The 22069-nt window shown below is 45.9% G+C and overlaps 1 protein-coding gene across 1 annotated transcript in view; it reads right to left on the bottom strand.

The window, feature by feature from the left end:
• The window catches only part of ACSBG2 (acyl-CoA synthetase bubblegum family member 2), a 52904-nt gene that overhangs the window by 1890 nt on the left and 28945 nt on the right, over positions 1-22069 (bottom strand). Inside the window, exons 3-11 of the mRNA XM_074338705.2 lie at positions 21079-21320; positions 17371-17459; positions 16508-16628; positions 14162-14248; positions 12886-13035; positions 6640-6816; positions 4395-4582; positions 4035-4268; positions 929-1146 (exon numbers count right to left, since the gene is read on the bottom strand). Coding sequence (XP_074194806.1) covers positions 929-1146; positions 4035-4268; positions 4395-4582; positions 6640-6816; positions 12886-13035; positions 14162-14248; positions 16508-16628; positions 17371-17459; positions 21079-21320 — 1506 coding nt within the window. The remainder of the gene's footprint in view (positions 1-928; positions 1147-4034; positions 4269-4394; positions 4583-6639; positions 6817-12885; positions 13036-14161; positions 14249-16507; positions 16629-17370; positions 17460-21078; positions 21321-22069) is intronic.

Here is a 22069-nt window from a genome sequence, read left to right as displayed (position 1 = left end):
TGAGAGTCAAGACTAAAACTTTTGCTGAAATGATTGGGAAGAATACACTCTTGTCCTTTGGGAGTTAGAGTAAGCCTAGACTGTTGGCAGCTATCCTGTCATCAAATGGGAAAAGCCTCTTCAAGAATGGCTCCAACACAAGAGACAGCTCAGTATGAGAAGGTTAGAGAGACTTCTGTGACATTGTTTGGCACCTGGATCCAGCCAAGCCTGAAGCAAGACCATTTGAACTTTTCAGTTTTTGAAACGTTTCCGTTTTTCACTCAAACCTGTTTACAAAGGGTTTTCTGTTGCTTATCATGGAAATAATGCTAAGAGAGCTCACTTATTGCGTAGTTACTCCCTATGTAAGGCCCAGTGCCAAATGCTCTGTTTACATCAGAGGTTGGTAAAGTGCAGCCTGCGAGCCAACTTTAGCCTTCTGCCTGTTTGCGTATGGCCACAAGCCAAGTGGTTTTTGCATTTTAAATGGTTGGAAGGCAATCCAGAGAAGAATATTTGTGACACATGAAAATTATATTGGCACGCGGTCACATCCACTCATCTATATATTGTCTGTAGCTGCTTTTATACCACAGCTGCCAAGCTGAGTAGCTGTGACAGAGACCTTATGTCCTGCAAATCCAAAAATATTTGCGATCGGGACCATTACAGGAAAAGTTGGCTGATGCCTGTTCTACGTCATTTCATTTAATCCTTATTTAACCATTATAGTTATTATCCTCATTTACAGGGTAGGAAGGAGGGCCCAGGGCTGGGGTGGGTGTCTTTCCCAGGTCCATCCTGCCGAGGGCCAAATGCTGGGCACAAGGACAGAGCTGGGATGTGTGGACCAGGTTGACCCTGCACGTTCATGCGAGGCCTGTGCCCATAAGTGTTCATGGTGGGCGTGCTTGCAGGAGGTCCCTGCAGAGCCCAGTCCCCTTACCTTTGATATGCCCGGTGATGTAGAGGAAATCCTCCTTGTCCATGCGGCCCAGGTCCCCGGTGTGTAGCCAGCCTTCCTCGTCAATGACGTCCTTGGTCTCTTCCTCCCTTTCCAGGTAGCCCATGAAGACATGCCGGCCCCACATGCAGACCTCCCCAATGCCGTCACTGGTCTGCTGGTACAGCATGGTTTTACACCCAGTTAGGATTTTTCCACAGCTGCCAGGGAATGGGAAGGGGAAAGTGAGGCTCAGAGAGACAAGGTCACCCACACAGGTCAGCCTGGGTCTGCAGCCCGGGCTCCTGACACTACCTAGCTGGCCCCAGGCTGGATCTGCTTCTTTCAGCCTCTCCAGGACCTGGGGGTGGGTGGTAGGGGGTGGAGTAGGTGAGTGGTGGGAATAGGAGGTGTTTGCTGAATGGAGGGGAGAGGGAGTGTTCAATCCAGTGAGGCAAATTCCCAAACACTTTGTAAACTGGGACACCCAGCAGAGTTGTAAGTTTTAATCTCCACGTACATGGGAGAAGGATAGAGTGCTTCTGGCTTAAGAACAGCAAAATCCCTCATCTTTTAGGAAGCAGATATATAGACCTGCGTGCAATGACCAGGGAAAGCTGCTGTTAAGTAAGACACCCAGCCGGCATCTCCTTAGAGGTTAAAGTTACTTCCGTAGGACAGAAGAGCAGTATCCGAAACTGGATTCTTGTAAGACTTCTTTTCCTAGAGATAACATTTGGGAGGGCTATTTCAGCATGCAGAAAAGAAAGTTATTTTCTGTTGCTTTGCTGAGATCTCTTTCATTGGTAGTTAGAAGGGTCACGGGTTTTAGGGCTAATTGTAGGGGTTCCACTAGATAGCAAGAGAAAAAAGAAGGCACATCCAAGAAGCTCAAAGTTTACAAAAAGCCTCCTTATGACTTCCCCATTGAAGGCCTTTCTAGGAATGTGGAGAAACACCTGGAGAAGCCATAAAGGAAAGATTAGTGAATTCAACCACGTAAAGAGAAAAAAAGATTTCTGCACAGCAAAAACACCTTAACTAAAACTAAATACCAATGATAAACTTAGGGGCAAAATAGTTGCAACTCAGAAACAAAGGGCTGATTTTCCTAATATGTAAAGAGTGCCAGCAAACCAATAATAAAGGGACTGATAGTCTAGTTTTAAAAACTGGCAGATATATGGACCCATAGTTCAGAGAAAAGAAAATACAAATGGCTTTGAAATGTATGAAAGGATTTTTTCAACTTTAAAGGAATGTAAATGAAAATTATGATGAGATATCACTTTCCACCAATTGGTTTAGCAAAATATATGGTGTACATAGAAAACATTCATGTTAGCATTGTTTGTGGTGACAAATGATGGAGAAAAAAAGCACTAAATATCCAACGAAAAAGGGACCACTTAAATTATGGTATATCCACCTGGTGGGATACTATGCAGCTGTTAAAAATGTGGCAGCTCTATGCACCGACAGGGAACATTTTCTAGAAGAAGCTCTTACTAACCAAATCTGGTTCCTGATCTTGGATGGTGTGAGCCAAGACTGAGCGCAAGTGTGGATTACGAATCCAGGTAGTGAGGGATAGCATGTTATTTGAGCTTTTTTGGTGCCTGAGCTCCAAGTGGCAGGCAATAGTTCAAAGAGGATGAGTTTCACATCCATTTTTACATGGAAATGCTTCCATTTGGGATAAAAATATGTGTCAATGCACTGCTTATGCCTGGTTAATTTAAAGGGACATGATGTGGTTGTTTTGCCTCTGGCAGGGGGTTATGGGATGAATTTTGTCCCCCCTCCCACCGCCAATTCATATTTTGCAGCCCTAAGCCCTAAGACTGCAGAATGTGGGTTTATTTGGAAATAGGGTTATTGCAGATGTAGTTGGTTAAATTGATGAGGTCACCCTGGAGTGGGATGACCCCTAATCCAGGATGACTGGTGTCTTTATAAAGAAGGACATTTGGACGCAGACACACACATAGGGAGAACAGCATGTGAAGATAAGGCAGAGATGGGGGTGATGCTTCTACAAGCCAGGGAACACCAGAGATGGCCAGCGAGCGCCAGAAGTCGGGAGAGACCGGAACACATTGTCCCTCAGGGCCTCAGAAGGAACCAGCCCTGCCCGCACCTTGATCTTGGACTTGTAGTGTCCAGAATTGTGAGGAAATAGATTTCTGTTGTTTAATTGTATGGAACTTTGTATGGAACTGTGTCCTAGCAAACTCACCGCAGTGAGATGGAGGTTTGGAGTGGGACGGAGGAAGCCTTCCACTCTGTCATTTCAGACCTTCTGATTGTTTTTGATATGTGCGTGTATACCCCATTGGGGAAGAAAAAGGTAAAGATAGAGGCTGGAATTTGTCCCAACCCTTTCCTCCAGGTTCATTTTAGGGAAGGACCACCCTTTGGTTTTGGAAAAACTCGAGTGGGCATTTGCATTCTGCACAAAACAGATCTGATAGGATTATGCATGAGGGGGAGATATTGCGGTGGAAATCTCCCCTGAAAGGTCAAGTAAGAGGCAAGAGATGGTTTTGCCAGGCTAGGAAGAGTGAACTTAGTTTTTGCTAAGTTCAAAGGCCGTTGGAACCTGGCCAAGCTTGAGAGACAAGCTGAACTTGTAGGAACAGGGCTCTCAGACTCCGTGTGGAACTTGCCTGTGGCATTGTCACTGTTTCAGTATTATTGAGTTCAGTGCTGCAGCCTGGAGTGAAGTGAACTTGGGAGGAAGACAGAGGGGGCCCATGAGATAGAGCATCATGGAGGTGAAGGGTCCTGAGGTCCCAGGAGGTGCACCTGGGATGGGCGGGCCTGGGCTGGGCTGCCTGGAGGCAGAGCTCACTAGTGACAATTGGCAGGAGACCATGGAACGTTCTGAGAGCCATTCCCCTTGTTGGTGGACTCCCAACAAATTGGGCTTCCCACAGTCGTGCAAATTTGGGGCTTGGGAGATGGAGAACAGGGATTATTCTGCAGACACCAAGTCAGGATTCGTCTTAGCCCGGAGCCCCACCCACCTTCCCAACTCTCTCCCCCTGACCCTGTGTTGCTGGAGGACTGGGGGGGGTTGGGGGGAATCTGTCTAGGAGACCGGTACCTTAGAATCCTGTAGTTATCCTGGTTGGATACAGTGTGAGGTCCTGAGCTTTCACTCATACCATACATCTCGCCTATAGGTATGTCCAGGCTTAGAAAGAACTCAGAGGTCTCTGGCCTGAGGGGCCCGGCCCCACTGATACAAGAGTGGCAGTAATCAAGGCCAAGGGCACTCCTGATTTTGTTGAACACGAGTTTCTTCGCTATGTGGTAGCTCATGGAAGTGTCATTTGTCCTGTGAACAATGCCAAGGAGAGCTCTCTGGCCATGGATCCAAAAGGGGCTGATAGGTCCCAGGTGGAGAAAGCTGAGCCCCTCACCCACCACCCTCCCTGCCCGCACCGCTGGACCCGCCACCTACCCCAATCCCAACATCTTTTTTGTATTGATCTTTAAGCCAATAGTTCTTGCCCATAAAAACACCTTCTTCCTCAAGTTTGGGGCTTTGGCATTACTGTCCCTTATCTTCTCCTGCAACTTCTCCCAAATTCGGGGCACCCCCAGGAAGATGGTAGGATTTGTCTCCTGCAGAGTGTTGATCAAAGTTCCCTGCATGGGACAGAGCTCAGTTAGACACACCTGCACCTTCCATGAACCCCAGATGTCCATCTCTCCCCAGCCACCCAACTCAGCCCAGGCGAAATTTCTCCTTGGCTGATTGGATGGACCAGGGTGAGCTCCCCACCCAAGAGTCAAGCCATTGACCGGTTGGCAGCCAATCAGATCTTCTTACTCTAGGGTGGAAAGCAGCAGGCTGGTAAAAAAAAACCCTGTGGCCCAAGCATGCGGTAGAATATTATGCAACTGTTAAAAAGGATGCAAGATTCTCCCCCAGAATTGATCTATAGGTTTGATATGATCCTGATCAAAATTCAGGCAGCCTTATTCATACAAATTGACAGCTGATCTTAAATTAAAATTTATATGAAAATGCAGAGAATAGCTAAAGCAATTTTGGAAAATAGTAAAATCAGAAGAATTACTATGTGATTTTGAAATTTATTATTAAGTAGGGTGATCAACTGTCCCAGTTTGCCCAGAAGTGAAGGAGTTCCTGGAATGTGGGATTTTCAGTTATAAAACTGGGGACGTCCCAGGCAGCCTGGGACAAGGTAGTCATCTTACCATAAAGCCAGTAATACTAAGTCCGTGCAGTTTAGGTGTAAGGATAGACACAGAGCTCAGTGGGACAGAACAGAAAGCCCAGAGATGGATCTTTACATTGGCAACCAGTTGACATTCAATAAAAGTGCTGAGGCAATTGAATGGTGTAAAGGATATCCATACCCCAAAAAATTAAAAAGAAGAGCTGAGCTTAGAGCCTTACTTCTCGCCAAACACAAAAATCAACTCAAAATGGATCACAGACCTAAATGTAAGAGCTGAAACGAAAAGCCTCTAGAAGAACACATAGAAGAAATTGCCGTGACCTTGGTGTAGGCAAAGGTTTCTTATATAGGACACCAAAGGCATGCAAGAAAAAAAGAAAGAAATTGGACTTCAGCAGAATCAAAATGAAAAGTCACCAAGCTGGGAGAAAGGATTTGTGAATCATATATTTGATAAAGGATTTATATCCAGAATGTATAAAGAACCCTTAAAACTCAATAAAAAGAAGATATGCAACCACATTTTTAAATGGACAGAAGATTTGAACAGACATTTCTCCAGAGAAGATACACAAATGAGCAAAAAGTACATGAAAACTAAACATAATTAGTCATTAGGGAAATGCCAATTAAAATGACAAGATATGACTTCAAATCTCCTGGGATGGCGATGGTGATGACGATGATGATGACAATATAATGGAGGAGGAGAAATCAGAGCCCTCATACACTTCTGGTGGGAATATAAAATGGTGCAACCACTTTGGAAAACAGTCTGGCAGCTCCTTAAACTGTGAAAGACAGCTTTATCACCTTTCAGGCTAATTATTTTAAATGTTTTGACAATATTATGGGCTTAATAAGCATGTGGGAGGATGGGAACTTCTCGGTCCTGTAGGTGAGAGTATGTATATATATATACATTATATATTCAGCCAAAAATTATTTATTGATAGCTACTACATCTCATACACTGAGCTTAGGGGATGTGAGAAGGGCCAAGGAGAAATGTAAACAGAGAACTAAATGACAAGGAGTCCTCTGCCATACAAAGAACAAGAGAATGAACCTTCTAGAAGGAATTACAAAGGCCCTCAGACAGCCTGCATGATAGAACCCCCGAACCTGTGACTATATTATCATTTATGGCAAAAGAGATTTTGTGGGTGTGACTAAGTTAAGGGTCTGGAGATGGATTTGGTTTTTGGAGCTTTGTGGAGTTGGGAATACTGACTTTAAAAAAAAAAAAAGAAAAAACCACTGACACGCACACATTCTGCTTTCAATACCATTCATATCTTAGTCTTGGGTTGTTCAGTGTACAGTCTACACAACCGTATGTGGATGCCCTGACTTGGGTAAAGATTAAAACTAAAAGGATGTGGTCAACTGTTTCTAATGCTGCTAAATGGAGCATAAGGTGAGGACAAAAAAGGAACCCCTGGGACTGAGGCTTCACGAAACCATCCACTCACCCCGGGCTGCCCTCAGCCTTACCTTGAGCGCGTCTGGCTGAGCGAAGTAGATGAACGCCCCGATCTTCATGGGCACCCAGATATCCATCATCTGAGCTGCAATGTGGCTCAGGGGAAGGTAGCTGACCACCACCTCCTGCTTTTCTCCGGCGTGGGACAGGCCACAGTCCCTTGCCACTGCCCCGGCAGTCCACGTGACCTGGAACACAAGTGGGGGTTATGATCCAGCACCTCGTCCTTGCTGGAGCAATTCTTTAACAAATACAAAGTTCCTACTAGGTGCTAGGCACTATTCTCGGCCTTTACAAACATTAAGTTGTTTAATCCTCATCGTAACATGCTAGGGTTATTTCCCTATTTTATGGACAGGAAATAGTTGCACAGAGGGTTAACTAACTTGCCTGAGGCTGAAAGGAGATGTAAAATTCAGCGGCAGCTTTGGGAGTTTAAACAGACCCTCATGGGTTCAACAACAGATCCTAGGGTCAGAATGTCAACTTGGGAAGTCAGAAATCTGAAGGATGCTGTAAGTGTCCCAGAATCAAATCCTGCCTCTACTGTTTGCTAGCTGGGTGACCCTGGGCTATTTGCTTAAAATCCCTTGCCGTCACCTCTATTTCCTTATCTTTTAAATGGGCAGAGGTGTCTCATGTCCAGTCTAAAACTAAGGAACCAACATTGTCCAACAAACAAAAAGGCTGCCCATAGTCCCATCCTATAAACACCAACAATTAGCATATTAATGTTTTTCTTTCACCTTGATGTAAAGTTTTAGCACGTCTATAATTTTGCTATCTGTATTTCTCATTGGTGTCATAAATCTCTGGTGAGCAGTTACCACGTTAAACCAGCTACACGGGCCTCTGCATCAGGCAGGGTCCAGCCTCAGGGCCATTGCACTGGCTTTTCCCTATGCCTGGAATGCTGTTCCTCCACCTTTCCACGTGACTGACACCGTCTTGCATGTTAAATTTCCACTTAAATGTCATGCCACCAAACTGAAGTTTCCATCTAATTCTCTGGGTATCACTCACCACAACCCAAATGGTGTTATTTTATTTCATTAATTTTTTTTTTTCTTTATTCCTATTCCCACACCCACCTCCCCTTTGGCAACCATCAGCTTATTTTCTGTATCTGTGGGTCTGTTTCTGTTTTATTTTGTTGATTCATTTGTGTTTTTTGTTTGTTTGTTTGTTTGGTTTATTTTAGATTCCACATACAAGTGAAATCATATGGTATTTGTCTTTCTCTGTCTGACTTATTTCACTCAGCATAATGCCTTCTAGGTCCATCCATGTTGTCGTAAATGGCAAGATTTCATTCATTTTTATGGCCAAGTAGTATTATATATATATTTCACATCTTCTTTATCCATTCCTCTATCGATGGGCACTTAGGTTGCTTCCGTATCTTGGCTATTGTACATAATGCTGCAATGAACATAGGGGTGTATATATATTTTTGAATTAGTGTTTTTGTTTGCTTTAGATAAATAAAGAAGTGGAATTGCTAGGTCATAAGGTAGTTCTATTTTTAATTTTTTGAGGCACCTCCATACTGTTTTCCATAGTGACTGCACCAATTTGCAATTCCACCAGCACTGTATGAGGGTTCCCTTTTCTCCAAACCCTCGTCAGCACTTGTTTGTTGATTTATTGATGATAGCCATTCTGACAGGTGTGAGGTGATGTCTCGTTGTAGTTTTGATTTGCATTTCTCTGATTGTGACGCTGAACATCTTTTCATGTGTCTGTTGGCCATCTGCATGTCCTCTTTGGAGAATGAATGGTTTTATTTGTTCATTCCCTCTCTGTCTTACCGAGGCCATGATTGGATCTATTTTATTCAATGCTGTATCCCCAGCACATAGTATGTGCTCAATCAACTTTTGTTGACTGAATGAGGAGATAGAAGGAATGAAGTGCAGTGATGGACGCAAAACACTTGGCCCATAGTAAGCCCACGAGATGGGTCCCACTTCCCTCTCTGAGCCTTAGGATGGAGGGATTTTACTTCTGTCCCAGAAGTACTGTCTCTCACGCCTGTGCTCCAGGGGCCCCTGCACCCTTTGTTGAGGGACGGGGCTTGGTGTGTGTGGACTGTGATGTACAGTATTGTAGGTGCTCCTGGGTTCAGGTCCTGGCTCAGACCTTTCTTTGTTCTGTGACCTTGAGCGAGTCATTTCCCTTTTCCGAGCCTCACTTTCCCCATCTGTGAAAGGTGTTAATGGCAAACCTTACCTCATGGGGTTTTTGTGAGGGGTTAACATGTTTATCTGAGCGTGGTACATAGTTAGTACCCTATAAATGGGAGAAACTTTGAGCTGTTGACATATGTCGAGAATATTGGGTTAGCTTTAACTTCTTGCTATAAAGAGGATGATGATATAAAAAATAACAGTAGCTAAACTAACACTGTTATGGCTCACTATGCGCCAGGCATAGTTCAAAGCACTTTACGTATGTGTGGTAGATTAAATACAGCAGCAAATTCTCTGCCACCCCTCCCATCCACAGCTGGAGTCTGTTTTCCTTTTCTTTCCCAGTGACTTGTTGACCTACAGAATGGAGCAGAGTGACACTGTAACTTCTGATGTTGAGCCTTCAAAGATACGTCTTCTGCCTTTGAATCAGGGAATGTGCTCTGAAGGGCAGCCAGTTGCCATGTGAAGAAGTTTGACAACCTGGAGCCACCGAGCTGTGAGGAAGCTGAAGCCATGTGAGACATGTGAGTGAAGTCTTTCTCGGACCTTCCTGCCTAGCCCGGGGGACCGGCTGGATGTAACCCCCCCCCCCCAAGCCACTACCCCTCTGACATCTTACACAACTGTTACAATACCATTGACTCTCTTCCCTATGTTGTGCTCCACATCCCGTGACTATATTCACCTATATATTTAGTTATAGTTGACATTCAGTATTATTCTACTTCAGCTTCAGGTGTATAGCACATTGGTCAGGCATCTACACAGTCTGTGACGTGATCCCCCTGATAAGTCCCGTGCCCGTCTGGCATCTTTCATGATCTTTACAGCCAATTTGTAAACAATTTGTAAATTTGTATTAACTACCAATTTGTATTTCTTAATGCCTTCACCTTTTCCACCCTGCCCCCAACCCCATTCCCATCTATCACCCTGACTGATCTAGTACCTGTCTGGCACCATACCTAGTTATTATAATATTATTGACTACATTCCTTATGCTGTACCCTACGTCCCCATGACTAGTGTATAACAACCAATTTGTACTTCTTAATCCCTTGCCCTTTCACCCATCGTTAAATCCCCTCCCATCTTAAAAAAGTCCCTCTAAGATTCCTTGTAACACTGGTTTGGTGGTGATGAATTCCTTTGGCTTTTTCTTGACTGGGAAGCTCCTTATCTGTCCTTCAATTCTAAATGACAGCCTTGCTGGGTAGAGCAATCCTGGTTGTATGTCATTGCTTTTCATCACTTGGAATATTTCCTGCCAATCCCTTCTGGCCTGCAAAGTTTCTGTTGAGAAATCAGCTGCCAGTCTTATGGGGGCTCCCTTGTAGGTAACTAACAGCTTTTCTCTTTGTCTTTGGCATTTTAATTATGATGTGTATTGATGTTGGCCTCTTTGGGTTTATCTTGTTTGGGACTCTCTGTGTTTCGTGGGCTTGTATGTCCATTTTCTTCACCAGGTCAGGGAAGTTTTCTGTCATTATTTCTTTAAATAGATTTTCAATTCCTTGCTCTCTTTCTTCTCCTTCTGGTACCCCTATAATGCGAATGTCGGTATGCTTGATATCATCCCGGAGGCCCCTTAAACTCTCCTCAATTTTTTGGATTCTTTTTTCTTTTTGCTGTTCTGGTTGGGTGTTTTCTGCTGCCTTATCTTCTACATTGCTGGTTGGATCCTCTGCTTCATCTAATCTACTGTTGATTCCCTGTAATATATTCTTTGTTTCCATTATTGTATCCTTTATTTCTGACTTGTTCTTTTTTATGGTTTTCATCTCTCTGTTGAAGTTCTCCCTGAGATCACTGAGCATCCTTATAACCAGTGTTTGGAACTCTGCGTCTGGTAGTTTGCTTATCTCCATTTTGCTTAGTTCTTTTTCTGGAGCTTTGTTCTGTTCTTTTATTTGAGACATTTCTTTGTCTCCCCATTTTGGCTGCCTCCCTGTGTTTGTTTCTATGTATTAGGTAGAGCTGCTATGTCTTCTGGTCTTAGTAGAATGGCCTTATGTAATAGGTGTGCTGTGGGGTTCAGTGGTGCAGTCTTTCTGGTCACCTGAGCCACATGCTCCAGGTGTGTCCCTAGTGTGGGTTTTGTGTCCCCTCCTCTTGTAGTTGAGCCTTGGTTGATAATTGCACATCAACGTGAGGGACTGACCCTTGGGCTCACTGGTTGTGAGGACTGACCTTGACTATAGTGGAAGAGTTGTTATGCAGGGGCTGCCCCTACAGTGCAGGATCTGCCTCAGCAGGACTCTGGTGCCTGCCCAATCCACCCTTTGGGTGTGTGGTACATGGAGGCAGCTGGGTGATGCTCCAGCTCGTTTTGAAGCTGGCCACTGGGGGCGCTAGCACCAGGACCACCTTAGAGGGGATCCACTGCAGGTCAAGTTCAGCCACAGCCCATGCCCTATCCGGGGCCACCCAGCGGGAGCCAGAAAGAAATCCGCAGATGGCTGCGGCCCGTGCTGTGCTTGGAAGCGCTTTCAGAGGTCAAGCTGCAAACCAAGGCCGGCTGCCACTAGTGCTGGCTTAGGGCTGCTCAGCCAGAGGAACAGGACACGCTCAAGCCAGATACTGCTTGTCTGGGTTCTGCGAACCTTTGAGAGACCCTAGGAAAGTCTTCAGCTTGAGCCAAGGCCGGTGGGCTGCACAAAAAAGCCACTGAAAGCAGCCTGGGTGTGCCCAAAAGTTGGTCGGGGCCAGGTCTCAAATCGCCAATGTAGGGCAAACGACCGGCGGAGACTCAGAAATGGCGGCTGCCTGTGTTCGCACGCTGGGAAGGGGGCGGGCTCAGCAAAGAAACAACGGCCTCCACCAGCTCCCCCATCCAAGAGAAAGCTGCCCCTCTAGCCCCCGTCCCAAGCCAGGTAACTAAATTCCCCACCCGTTGTCTCTGCTGCCTTTCCAGCTGCTGCCCCAGCGCTGGAGCTCAGAGCAAGTGAGTCTGTTGGTGGGTGAGTCCGTGCACAGTCCCCTTAAGAGGAGCGCCTGTGAGTGCAGCTGCCCTGTCTCACTCAGTCACAATCTCTGCTGGTTTTCACAACCAGAAATTATGGGGACTTCTCTCCCTGGCACTGGAACCTTGAGCTGGGGTGGGGCTGGGACCTCTCACTCCTCTGAGGGATGGGGGACCCCCACAGCCAAAATAACCCTCCCGATCTTTAATGGTCACACGCAGGTGTGGGACCAGCCCGTGCCACGTCTCTGACCTTCCTACGAGTCTGGAGGTGGTTTCTTCTGCAAGTCCTTAGTTGAAAGGTTTCAGTTCAGCTTGATTTTAGGCGATTCTCAGTAATGGTGGTTTTGTAGGTTAGTTGTAATTTTGATGTGGTTGTAAGAGAAGGTAAGCCAAGCGTTTACCTACTGCGTCATCTTGGTTGTCCGAAACTCATTTTTCTGTTTTTAAAACTTACACAGGTGCATATTGCTTGGTGCCTTTTTAAGGTTATTAACAGAAATCGCACTGTGTTCTGAATAGTGTTCTGCTTTGTTTACATTAAATGTTGACATTGCATCTTTGGACATCTTTACACATTAGTCACATAGATCCTATAGTGTAGTTAAAAGTGTGGACTGTGAAGCCAACCTCCCTGTGAAGCCAAAATCCCAGCTCTGCCATGTTGCTGCTGTGTGACCTGGGCCAAGTAACATAACCTCTCTGGGTTTCAGTTTTCTCATCTGTAAAAATAGCATCTGATGGAATCAATAGAATCGCTGTGAGAATTTACTAAGTGTAAAACTTTTGGACTGTTACATCACGCCCATTTTAAGATGAGGCAGCTGAGGCTTGGAGATGTGAGATGTCTTGCCCAATATCACAGAGCCAGAATTTCAACCCAGGTCTGCTCCAGAGTCCTTGATCTCAACCCCTGCTGCGTCCTTGGAAGAGTCCGCATGACTCTATACCCACCACTGGTTAAGGGCTGCATTCTAGACCCCTAAACACCACCCCACCCTTGTGGGTCAAGACCAAAAACATCCTGTAGGCCACTGCCCCAGAGTGAAGGGACTCTGGATGCAACCAAACTGGTCACTGTCGGTGGAGAAAGCACTTACATTGTCATGGCTGAGCATCACTCCCTTGGGGTTGCCCTGGGTCCCGGAAGTGTAGATGAGCACAGCGCACTGATTGGCCTTCTGGCTTGCAATGATCTGGTCCAGCTGGCAGTCAAGGATGCTATTGCCAAGTTTCATGAAATCATCCCACTATGGAAAGAAGAGACAAGCAGAGGATGGGGACTTGGGGTGTGAGAAGTGGCCTCAAAGCGCCAGGGGTTCCCTTCCCCAGTCAGATCTTGTCCCATCAGCTTCTCCTAAAGCGTGATTTTTCAGCAAGAGGAAACGCTTAGGATTGCCAGTCCAGGTTCCTCTTCCAAAAGCTGTTGTTTCAACTGGGAGGGTGTTACTGGCATCTAGTAGGTGGTCACCACGGATGCTGTTCAGTGTCCTACAACGCATGACTGTTTGCTTCTGGCTTCTCCTCTCCTGGGCAGGCCAGTTAAGCTCCCTGTACCTCACTTTCCTCATTTGCAAGATGGGAATGATATCACGACCCAGCTCCTTGGGTTGTTCTAAGCAGTATGTGAATTAATATATGTAAAGTGCTTAGAACAGTAGAGTTCGATATTATTTGATCTCTCCCTTCCCAGATTTCACTCTGCACCCAAACTTCTTGGTGACCAGATTGATGGGGCTGACTCCACCCCCAAATCCAGAAGTCAACCCTGATTGGTTTAAGGAAGAGGGTTCTATCTGGGCCACAGTGATTGGATTGGGTCTGTGACCTCAAGTGGTCCAATCACAGTGAAGGTCAGGCTTTTGCTGGACGTGCTGTCTGGACATGAATGAATCAAAATGATTCATTTTGAATGAACCAAATGAATCATTCTGAATGAATCAAAGTGATTCATTCTGAATGAATCAAAATGATTCATTTTGAATGAATCAAAACGTAGAGCTGCTGGACCATCTCAGAACTATGGGGGAAAGCAAGGCTAGAGTGGAGTCAAGGAACCAGGAGGACAAAATGGAGCTTGGGTCACATTTGAGCCCATAGTTCTAGCCAAGCCTGAAATCCACACGCTAGGTAGTAGTTACATGAGCCAATAAATTATATTTTTCACTTAAGTCATACCCTTCATGCCAAAAAAAAAGCCTCTCAAAGGCCTGCCGACTTCCCTTGTGAATCCCTGTCTTCTCTCTTGCTCACCTCCCACTTCCCCTTTTAGGCTCCACCCTCCCCTTTGCTCACCTCCCACCTCCTTTGAGAAGCCCACCCACTTCCCTTTAGAGACTCCACCCTCCCTTTTGCTCAGCCTCCTCCTGTACTTACAGAGTACACGTTGTTTTTATTGCTCTTGGTCATTGGCAGCTTGTACTGGATGATTGCTCTTAGGGTCTCCACTCTATTCTGTGGAATCTGAAAGAAAGTTCAGCATGGGCCTCATGGCAACCCAGTCCTGGGAAAGACAAGCTGGATGCAAGGCCTAAGTTCTCTCCTACTGCAACCCCAGCCTCTTTTTATTCCCTTCTTTTCCTTGTCTTGGCTGACACGAAACAACCTGGTTTTAGAACTCCTTGGTTCTTTGTGGCAAGTATCAGTAGCCTCCAAGAATTAGAGGTGGATGAAGACAAGTCTCCCTGGGACAACATGTCTCAGCCCACATTCTGCTGCACACAGTTGTTTAGCTGGCGTCTTGCACTATGCAGCCACTAGACGCCTTCTAGTTGGAGTCAGGCCACAAAAATCCTCTGTGAAGGTAGCTGGAACCTGGGCAGGTCCAGAACTCTCTACTTATACCTAGAACTTGAAGGTTCAGGTGACCAGGGCTGCGGGATGCTTGTACCCTGTTCATGAAAAGCAAGGAGTGGACCTCTACAACATTGCTAGTCAATCCCATGAGAAAGTCACTTCCCACATCCATTATTATGATTATAACCAAGTTATAATATCTGGTGTAGTTTGGAGAGAAAAGATGACAGCTGTGCTTATAACAGCAGATAAGAGTTTTCCAGAGAGAGGGAACACACATCCCAAGAGCCTGGAGCTGGCAGTAGCTGGGGATGTTTGAGGAATAGAAAAAGTCCAGGATGGAAGGGAGAGGGATAGTGCAGGAGGCAGGTCAGGGCCTGGTCGGCTACCTTGGAGGCAACGGTGAGGAGTGTGATGTTTATTCTGAAGGAGACAGGAAGCATTGGAGAGTTGGAGGATAATAAGCCACGAGTATCGCCCAGAATCAGGTTTGCAAGTGGACCTGAATATCTGGTTTGGGAGGAGCATATCAGGAGCCTGGCTTTGCATCTTCCATACAGAGCCACCAGAACCACACATCCCCCAGAAAAAGTACTTTCAGTGACACTATGAGAGAAATAATTCAGATATTGCTTTATACATGTGAGGTCAAATATACAGGAAGCAGGACAGGAAGCCATAGCAGTGAGGTTGGTACAGGAGGAAGGATGGGGTACACGACTTTTTCTAACAGTGGAAAAACCCAAGTCATAGGCTAGTATTCATGACAAGAAGAAGCACCCCACTCGTCACTCATCCTCTGCCCCCCCAGTGTGTTCTGCTATGAGCAGAGGTAACAGGTCATGACATGAATACCAGGGACCACAGAGCCATCATGGAAGAAAGCAGTTTCAAAAAAGCTCAGAGCTAGAGGTAGACATCTGTCCTTCCTGAGCCAGGTCAGGAATTAGGTGTGGAACGAGGCCTGATGGCACAATGTGTTCTATTTCACTGAGTCTGGGTAGGACTTCACTGAGTCTGGAAAATGGACCCTAATTTCAAAGGTGTGAAAATGTGGGAAGACATGTGGGCAATGGTGATCTGAGAATACTGTCAATGGCAAGGCCCATCTCAACTCCAGAGATGTGAAAAAGTGGAGAAATACTCAGAAGTCATGAAACAGTAAAGAAACAGTCACAGTGGCCCTTAGGCCGGGCCTGAATCTGGTCATCTAGCCTCACCTCTCCCCAGGACACCCCTCCCCTTAAGATCTTCCTGCTAAAAGCTTGTTCAGGCAACTGCAGCTCATTCAAACGTAATTGGAAAAGTTCCTACAATATCCATACAAAGACACTAAGGGAAAAAAAAAAGAAATAAGAGAGGAGCTAAATTTCATTGTGCACAAAGAAAGTCACCGCAAAGAAAGGAAAATTGCCACTCAACATTCCAGCATAAAATTTTAAATGGTATGAAGTAAATTCAGCTGGTAAGGAAGAACACAAAGCAAACATACAAGCACTGAGGGAAGAGAGGGCCAGATACCTGAAAGAAGTGAAACAGGAGGCGGTAGAACTCAGGAAAGAACTAGAAGAGAAAGGCAAAAGCATTGCAGAAATGCAGGCAGTTATAAGAAGTAAAGAAAATGACAAGGCTTGAAATAATCACACTTCTAAAATAAAAAAATAACAGTGGACTGTATATAAAGTAATACGTAACACATTTTTAAAATGGAAGCTGAGTAGGAAATGAAGTTAATATGGATTGGAAATTCAGCTCTGCTACCCCACCTTGCTGCCCCCAAAAGTAGCTTTGCCGGTTACACCCAAGTCCTTACTGAACCCGTGCCTGCGGCAAGTCCCTACCCCACCTGATCATTAGCATCTACCTGGGAACAAAAAGACACCTTGGGCCAGAGCCCTGAGGTCCCCCTGGGTGACCGGTTTTTACCGAAAGGATTTTCTGTAACTGTAGGTCGTTTTCAACCAGCAGGATGTTTACTTTGGCGCGAGTAATGACGTACTGACAGGCCTCCGCAGAGTTGGTGGCATAAATGCCAACACAAAAGCCCCTGGGAAAAGAAAACACGTGTGCATGTGATACGTGCTCATGCGTGCAGGCGCGCGCACACACACACACACCTTAAGGGGGTTATGCCCTGGAAGGTGGTGGGGAGGGGAAAGATCTGCAGACAAGTTCTGAGTTTGCAGCCTTGGCTGGAGCTTCCCTCTTTCCACAATGTAACAATGACAAAACCAAAAATGATCATGATGAAAGTGACAACTCCTACGGTGCCATTATGACATTGGATCATGGAACCCTTGGAAGCACCCCATTTTATAAATGAGGAAACTGAGGCACAGGGCAGTGAAGTCACTTGTTCAGGGTGCCATGGCAAATAAATGCCAGAGGTGGGGTTCGGACCCCCACTCAGCCCAGCCCACCCGGTCCCCTCCTCACAGTCTTGGTTCTTGCTTTTAACCATTCTGCCGTGGTTTTCATTTGCGTTTCCCCGATGGCTAATGACATTGAGCATCTTTTCAAATCCTTATTGCCTACTTTGCCTTGAGTGCTTTCGTATTCAAGTCTTTTGCCCATTTAAAATCTTTTTGTCTTCTTATTACTGATTTCTAGAAGTACCTTATATATTCAAGATACCAGTCCTTTGTCAGGTTGATTGGTTTGTGTGTCTCACTCCTGCCAACCTGGGGCTGTCTGACCTCTGCGTTCACACCTCAGTGGAAAGTAGCCCAGGGCAGCGGGCCCAGAATAGCAGCTCACCCACCCTGACATGAACTAGTTCTTAGTCTTACCCTGCTAAGATGGCGCCAAGAGAAGCAATAAACCACTCAGCGGAGTTAAATCCCAGGATGCCAACTCCGTGGAACCGCTGCAAGCCCAGCTGGGGAGGCAAAGAGACAAACAGAAAATGGAAACACAGGGATGTTTCGCTTCTGGTGGGATCTGCTTGTTGCGATGTGGGAGAGTACCTTTCCAAGCCCACCGAGTCACATGGGGGAAAGCCAGTGTGGAGGCTAATATCTGTGGGATGATATTTTTGTGACTATTGGGAGACTGGTTTGCCCCCTCTATATTCTTTCTTTTTAAAAAAAAAAAAAAAATTTATTGGGGAATAATGAGGAACAGTGTGTTTCTCCAGGGCCCATCAGCTCCAAGTCAAGTCGCTGTCCTTCAATCTAGTTGTGGAGGGCGCAGTTCAGCTCCAAGTCCAGTCACTGTTTTCAATCTTTAGTTGCAGGGGGTGCAGCCCACCATCCCATGTAGGAATCAAACCAGCAACCTTGTTGAGAGCTCGCACTCTAACCGACTGAGCCATCCGGCCACCCCCTCTACATTCTTATTTTTATCGTAGTAAACTATTTGCAGCATAAATGTACCATTTTAGCCAATTTTAAGTGTAAAGCTCGGTGGCATTAAGTGCACTCACATTGTTGTGTGACCATCCCCACCATCCATCTCAGAACTTCCCATCTTCCCAAACTGACACTCTGTCCCCATTAAACACTCACTCCCATCCCCTCCCGTCCCCCAGCCCCTGGCACCACCATCTACTTCCTGTCTCTATGAATCTGACTCCTCTGGGGACCTCCTGTGAGTGGGATCACACAGTGTTTGTCCCTCTGTGTCTGGCTTATCTCACTGAGCATCATGTCCTCCAGGTTCATCCTCGTTGTAGCCGGTGTCAGAATGTCCTTCCTTTTTAAAGCTGAGTACTATTCCATTGTCTGGATGGACCACATTTTGTTTACCCATCATCTGCCAATGGCTACGTGGGTTGTTTCCCCTTTTGGCTTTGGCTATTGTGAATAATGCTGCTGTGAACGTGGGCATGCACATATCTGTCCGAGTCCTTGCTTTGAAATCTTTGGGGTATGTACCCAGAGGTGGAATGGCTGGGTCAGGGGGAATTCTGTTTGCTTGTTTTGAGGAGCCTGCACACGGTTTCCCACAGCGGCTACGTCCTTCTCCATTCCCGGCAGCAGTGCATGAGGGTTCCAATTTCTTTACATCCGCACCAATACTTGTTATTTTCTGTTCCCTTTCAAAATAATAACCATCCTAATGGGTGTGAATTTATTTTTATTTTTAATAACCAAAGTACTCAAGGAGGGATATCCTATAGTGGTGATAAATTGCACTTTTAAAAGTGTGACCTTGGTTTGAACGTGGTTGTGGATGAACCAGAAATCCTGGGCTTGAAGGTAACTTGACTATCCTTGGGAGACACCCCTTTGGGTGGGGCTAACTCCAACTTTGTTGGCTCTTTCAGTCACATGAAGCAAGGCTGGCAGTGACGCCCTGGTCTTGGTGAAAGAGTAAGCAATTGGCAGGCATCTGCCTGCTGATGCCTCCGAACGTGATGCCGAGTGTTGGTGCTTACTGACAAACAGGATGTCTTCATTGTACACGTGTGTCTCTCTTAGTGTGTGGATAAACTGATGTGTTTCTGATTGGACCCCTCCGGTGTGGAGAGTGGTGGGTCCGTGAGCTCCAGAACTAAGGGCATAGCTAAAGAGGGGTGAACCAACCACAGCACTGAGGTGTTGGTGGGGGGCAGCCAAGAGGAAAGCCACCCAAAGCAGATGGTTCTGAATTGTGGCTTCTCAGTCTCTCGGTGAAGACACATAGGCATCGGAGGAGGGGAGGGAGGCCCTGGGGTCTAGGTCAAGACGTGATCAGATTTCCTGTGGGTCGAAACCAGCAGCAGATACACTTTCACAGTAGTAAATACCTGTTATATTCACTTTCTGTTGCTGCGTCACACAGCAGCACAAACTTAGCAGCTTAAGACAACACACACTTATTATCTCAATGCCCACAGGTCGGGAGTTCGGGGCAACCTAACTGGATCCTCTGCTTACGCTCTCCCGAAACCGCAAGGAAGGCATCAGTGGGGACTGTGCCCTCTTGGAAGCATGGAATCCTCTCCTGTACTCACACAGTGATGGCAGAATTCGTTTCCTGGTGGCTGAATGACTGAGGTCCTGTTTTCTTGGTAGCTGTCAGCTGGGGATGGCTCTCAACCTCTAGAGGCTGCCTGCCATCTGCTGCCCCGTGGCCCTCTCCACAACATGGCAGTTTGCTTCTGCAAGACCCGCAGGAGAGTCGCTCATTTAGTGCCTTGCCTGATTAGGTCAGGCCCACCCAGATCATTTGCCCTTTTGAGGAGCTCAACGTCAACCGATTAGGGCTTTTAACGACATCTGCTAAATCTCTTTCTTCACCTTTGCCACCACAGGAAGGAAATTCCGTCGTAGTCACGAGTCCTGCCCATCATCAATGGGAGGAGACTACACAGCATGACTGTCCAGGGGCTGGGAATTGCAGGGTCATCTTAGAATTCTGCCTCACATGTCCATCAGACTGGCCAAGATGAACATTTTTGATAATATGACGTATCCAGTTGGTAAGCAGATTGTCTCATACGTTGTGAGTGGGCATATAGAGGCACTTCTTTGTAAGAATTGATTGTACAAAGGTGGTTCACTGTGGCACCATGTATGTTAGCAAAAGGCTAGAAACAACTTAAATGCCCCCAAGTTGGGGACTGGTTAAGTCAATGCTGTTACGTACACAGTTGCAGTTATTGTAAAGAATGTGGATTTGTTTACATGAATCAATATGGAAGGGTCTCAGAGTGTGGGAGCCAGCCTCCAAGCTGACCCCCAGTGCCTCTCCTGTCCTGGTATTTGTGTTCTTTCATAATCCCCCTGCTATTGTATCGAGGTTGGTCTGTGTGTGGAAGAAGTGATAGCATGTCATTGCTGAGATTAGGTTATAAAAGATATCACGGTTCCCATCCTGTGCACACTCTCTTTTTGGATCACTTGTTCTCAGGGAAGCTGGCTGCCATATTGTGACGCTACTCCAAGAAAACCCCTTGGGAAAGGCCATGGAGAAAGGAACTGAGGCCTCCTGCCAATAGCTGGGCATGTAAATAGCGTAGAAGTGAAGCTTTCAACTCTAGTTAAGCCTTCAGATGATGCAGCCCCGGCTGACAACTTGACTACAGCCTCATAAGAGACCCTGAGCCAGAAATATCCAACTAAGCCACTCTTGGATTTGTGACCCACAGGAACTGTGAGGTAATAAGTGTTTGCCATTTTAAATCACTAAATTTAGGATTGATTTGTTACGCAGCAGTAGCTAACTAATATTATACACAGAGAAACTATACTGAGGGGAAAAAGGCAAGATACAGAATCATGGGTATGGTATATTATGTGTGTAAAAATTTGCGTAGAGAGAAATTGTATAATATATACACATAAGTTATTCCCAAAAAAGATGTACAAAAAACTGACAATAGTGGCTGCCTCCATAAGGGAGGGGTCAAGGGCTGGAGGGAAATTTTTCACCAGTTACCCTTTGTATCTTGTGGTGCCTTGTGCATCATACGTGTGTGTCATATGTATGTATATGTATTTCCTATTATGAATGAATGATTGAATGGTAATGAATGAATGAAGAGAGGAAGAAGGAATGAATGACTCATTTACCTTGATCAAGGCTCTCGCAGCCCTCCGACAATCCTCGTAGTACTGGATGAAATTCAGAACTTTCCATTCTCCTCTGTTCTTTGATGCGAGGGCTGGATAAGTCCCAAATCGGTTAACTGACTCCCGAAAAAATTCGGGGATGGTTATTGGGGTCTCATGGCCTGGCCCATGTTTTGATAGCCTCAGAAGGACTTCTCCATGTGGGTGAATGGTCCACAGCCCGCAAGTAAATGGTTTTATGTCTAAAAATAACAATGCACATACTTAATTTAAAAATTCTTTATTGCTAAAAAAAATGCTAACTATCATCTGAGCCTATTGGAAACATGGTGCGGGTAGACTTGCTCGAAGCAGGGTTGCCACAAACTTTCAATTTGTAAAAATTGCAGTATCTGCGAAGCCCACTAAAGCCAGGCACAATAAAATGAGGTATGTCTGTACCCTAGAGTGGGTGGCTAAAACAACAGAAATTTACTCTCTCCCAGTGCTGGAGACGAAAAGTCCAGGGTCAAGGTGTCAGCCGGTTGGTTCCTTCTGAGGCTGTGATGGAGAATCTATGCCAGGCGTCTCCCCTACCTTCTGGTGATTTTCTGGCAATCTGTGGCGTGCCGTGACTTGTAGAAGTATCACTGCTTTTTCTTCACATGATATTCTCCCCATGTGTGTGTCTGTCCAAATTTCCCCTTTTCATAAGGACACCAGTCATGCTGGATTAAGACCCATCCTATCAGCAATGACCCTATTTACAAGTTAGGTCACATTCTGAGGTACTGGGCAACTGTTAGGACTGCAACATATGAATTTGAGGGGATGTCTTAGTCTATTCGGGCTGCTATAGCAAAATACCATAGACTGGGTGGCTTAGAAACAACAGACATTTGTTTCTCAGAGTTCTGGAAGATGGGAAGTCAAAGATCAAATTGCCAACAGATCTGGTGTCCTCGCCTCCTGGTTCATAGAGATCTTCTCAGTGTCCTCACATGACGGAAGG

Source organism: Rhinolophus sinicus, chromosome 15 (assembly GCF_057876585.1).
Source record: "Rhinolophus sinicus isolate RSI-liver-muscle chromosome 15, RSI-T2T, whole genome shotgun sequence".
Taxonomy (NCBI): domain Eukaryota; kingdom Metazoa; phylum Chordata; class Mammalia; order Chiroptera; family Rhinolophidae; genus Rhinolophus; species Rhinolophus sinicus.
This window is presented reverse-complemented; position numbering and strand designations above follow the sequence as displayed.